The sequence below is a fragment of the Gavialis gangeticus genome, unplaced genomic scaffold, assembly GCF_001723915.1.
Source record: "Gavialis gangeticus isolate Ggan-Ray unplaced genomic scaffold, GavGan_comp1, whole genome shotgun sequence".
NCBI lineage: Eukaryota > Metazoa > Chordata > Crocodylia > Gavialidae > Gavialis > Gavialis gangeticus.
Genome location: NW_017729033.1, coordinates 93,813,855 through 93,815,982, shown reverse-complemented (window position 1 = coordinate 93,815,982; position 2,128 = coordinate 93,813,855). Strand labels below are relative to the sequence as shown.

The window sequence follows — 2,128 nt, the reverse complement described above, 5'->3', positions numbered from 1 at the left end:
GTGCGGGGGCTGCGCGTCCCCGCGGCCGCCCCCCGGCCTGGGGCCCAGCCGGCCTGAGCAGGCCCTGCCCCCGCTCTGTGCTGCCCTGCCTTGCTCTTCCCGCCTTCCTTCCCTTCCTCTTCCCTTCCTTCGTTACGGCATGCGGGCAGCCGCTGGCTCGGTCTGTCTCCAGAGTGCACTAACAAGGTCGGCCCTGCTTGTCTTCTCTTTGTGGCCCACAGATACCGCACCCGTTCCCCCACGGGTGGTGGGAAGGGAAGCAGGCGACCATCATGAGTCAGTTTAATCTGGACCGCTTTCGCTTTGAGAAGAGGAGCCAGGTAGGGGAGCAGGAAAACCTGCCCTCTCCCCTACCCGCAGCTCAGCCCCCAGCTGCTTTTGATGCTGCAGCAAGTAACGGTGGCGGTGGGGAGGAGGATAACGAGGTGACGGATGACAGCAGCAGGCCGGATACACCAGCCTCGGATGAGACAGAGAAAACTGGTGAGTCAGGGGTGTTGCCTCTCATGCCAGCACATGGTAATACTGCATTTGGAAAAGTAAAAGCACCTTCTCTGTTTCCATCTTTTCTTCAGAATTTCCCCTTCTCTGAGGAATATAAAAATAATATCCGACTCTGCTGTAACGTTAGCTTACCTTAAAGTCAGTAGAGGGTAAATCAGGACACGTGCTGTCAGGCTAGGAGCCATCCGAGAGCCAGAGGCTATTCATCTGCCAACTAAGCTACTGGAGAAAAGTAGGCTAACCCAGAGTCTCAGCAGTTATCAGAAGGCCTCATGTCTCCCCTTCCCTTGCCCATGATAATTCAAATGACTTATTTTTTAAATTCTATTAATGCTCCAAAGAGAGCCTTTTAGCACCTCCAAAGAACAGCAGACAATGGCATTAGCTATCTCATGCTTTTCTGGGGACTACCAGGTTACTACAGGGATGACAGTGTTATGTGAAATCTTAAAATACGTGGAAAACATTTCCTTTCTGCTTAGGCCCCAGTTCTGCAGCTCAGGGCTGCTGACACTTATTGCAGAATCAGGGCATGGGACTTCTAGCACAGTTAAGGAGTCCAGTTAAAATGTACTACTTTATCATCTCTTTTTGCACTTCCACGGTTCCACTAAGGGTCAAGAGTAGGTTCCAACCACGTATGATAACCTAGACAAACTTAAAGTTTAGCGGGACAAAAAGAATCCTTAAATTTATCACCTAAGATGATAGCACCAGCCAACAGCTTGTCAGTGTAACAGAATAGGGTACAGTGCATTTACCTAACATAAGCCCATGATGCCAGCCCCAATTTTTCCCCCTATTGTTTACGTTATAGCATCAAGTGCATTAAACCTTCTAAGCGTATAGCACTTTTGGCCCTTCTTTTGTTTCTCATGTAATTTTTCTGTTTAGTACCTGCTGTTTCATAGTTAGTAGGGTCGGAAGGGACCTGAGCAGATCATCAAATCCGACCCCCTGCCATGGCAGGAAAGAGTACTGGGGTCAAACGACCCCAGCAATGTGTTTGTCTAGCCTTGTCTTAAAGACCCTCAAGGTAGGAGCCAGCACCACTTTGCTTGGAAGTTGGTCCCAGATCCTAGCTGCCCTGACAGTGAAGTAGTGCCTCCTGATGTCTAATCTGAATTTACCCTCTGCCAGCTTGTGACCATTATTTCTAGTCACTCCTGGTAGTGCTTGGGGGAACAGGGACTCCCCCAATGCCTGCTGGTCCCCCCTGACTAGTTTGAAAACAGCCACTAGATCCCCTCTCAGCCTTCTCTTGTGGAGGCTGAACAGGTTGAGGTCCCGTAGCCTTTCCTCATAGGGCCTGCCCTGCTGCCCCCAATCATGTGAGTGGCCCTCCTCTGGACCCTCTCCGTGTTGTCCACATTCCTCTCGAAGTGCGGCGCTCAGAACTGGATGCAGTACTCTAGCTGTGGCCTGACCAGTGCTGCATAGAGGGGGAGTATCACTTCCTTGGACCTGCTTGAGATGCATCTTTGGATGCATGACCAGGTGCAGTTGGCCTTCCTGACTGCATCCTCACAGTGTCGGCCCATGTTCATCTTGGCATCAATGATGACTCAGGTCCTTTTCTGCCTCTGCACTGATGAGAAGGTAGTTCCCCAGCCCCTAGGTATGG

At 51.1% G+C, this 2,128-nt stretch overlaps 1 protein-coding gene across 2 annotated transcripts in view; it reads left to right on the top strand.

Annotated features, from left to right (window-relative positions):
- Window positions 1-156: 156 nt before the first annotated feature.
- Window positions 157-2,128, top strand: part of SMARCAD1 (SWI/SNF-related, matrix-associated actin-dependent regulator of chromatin, subfamily a, containing DEAD/H box 1) — a 100,510-nt gene continuing 98,538 nt past the window's right edge. For both annotated transcript variants that reach the window (XM_019526316.1, XM_019526315.1), the window contains exon 1: window positions 157-483. In XM_019526316.1, coding sequence (XP_019381861.1) covers window positions 273-483 — 211 coding nt within the window. In that variant the 5' untranslated portion in view covers window positions 157-272. The remainder of the gene's footprint in view (window positions 484-2,128) is intronic.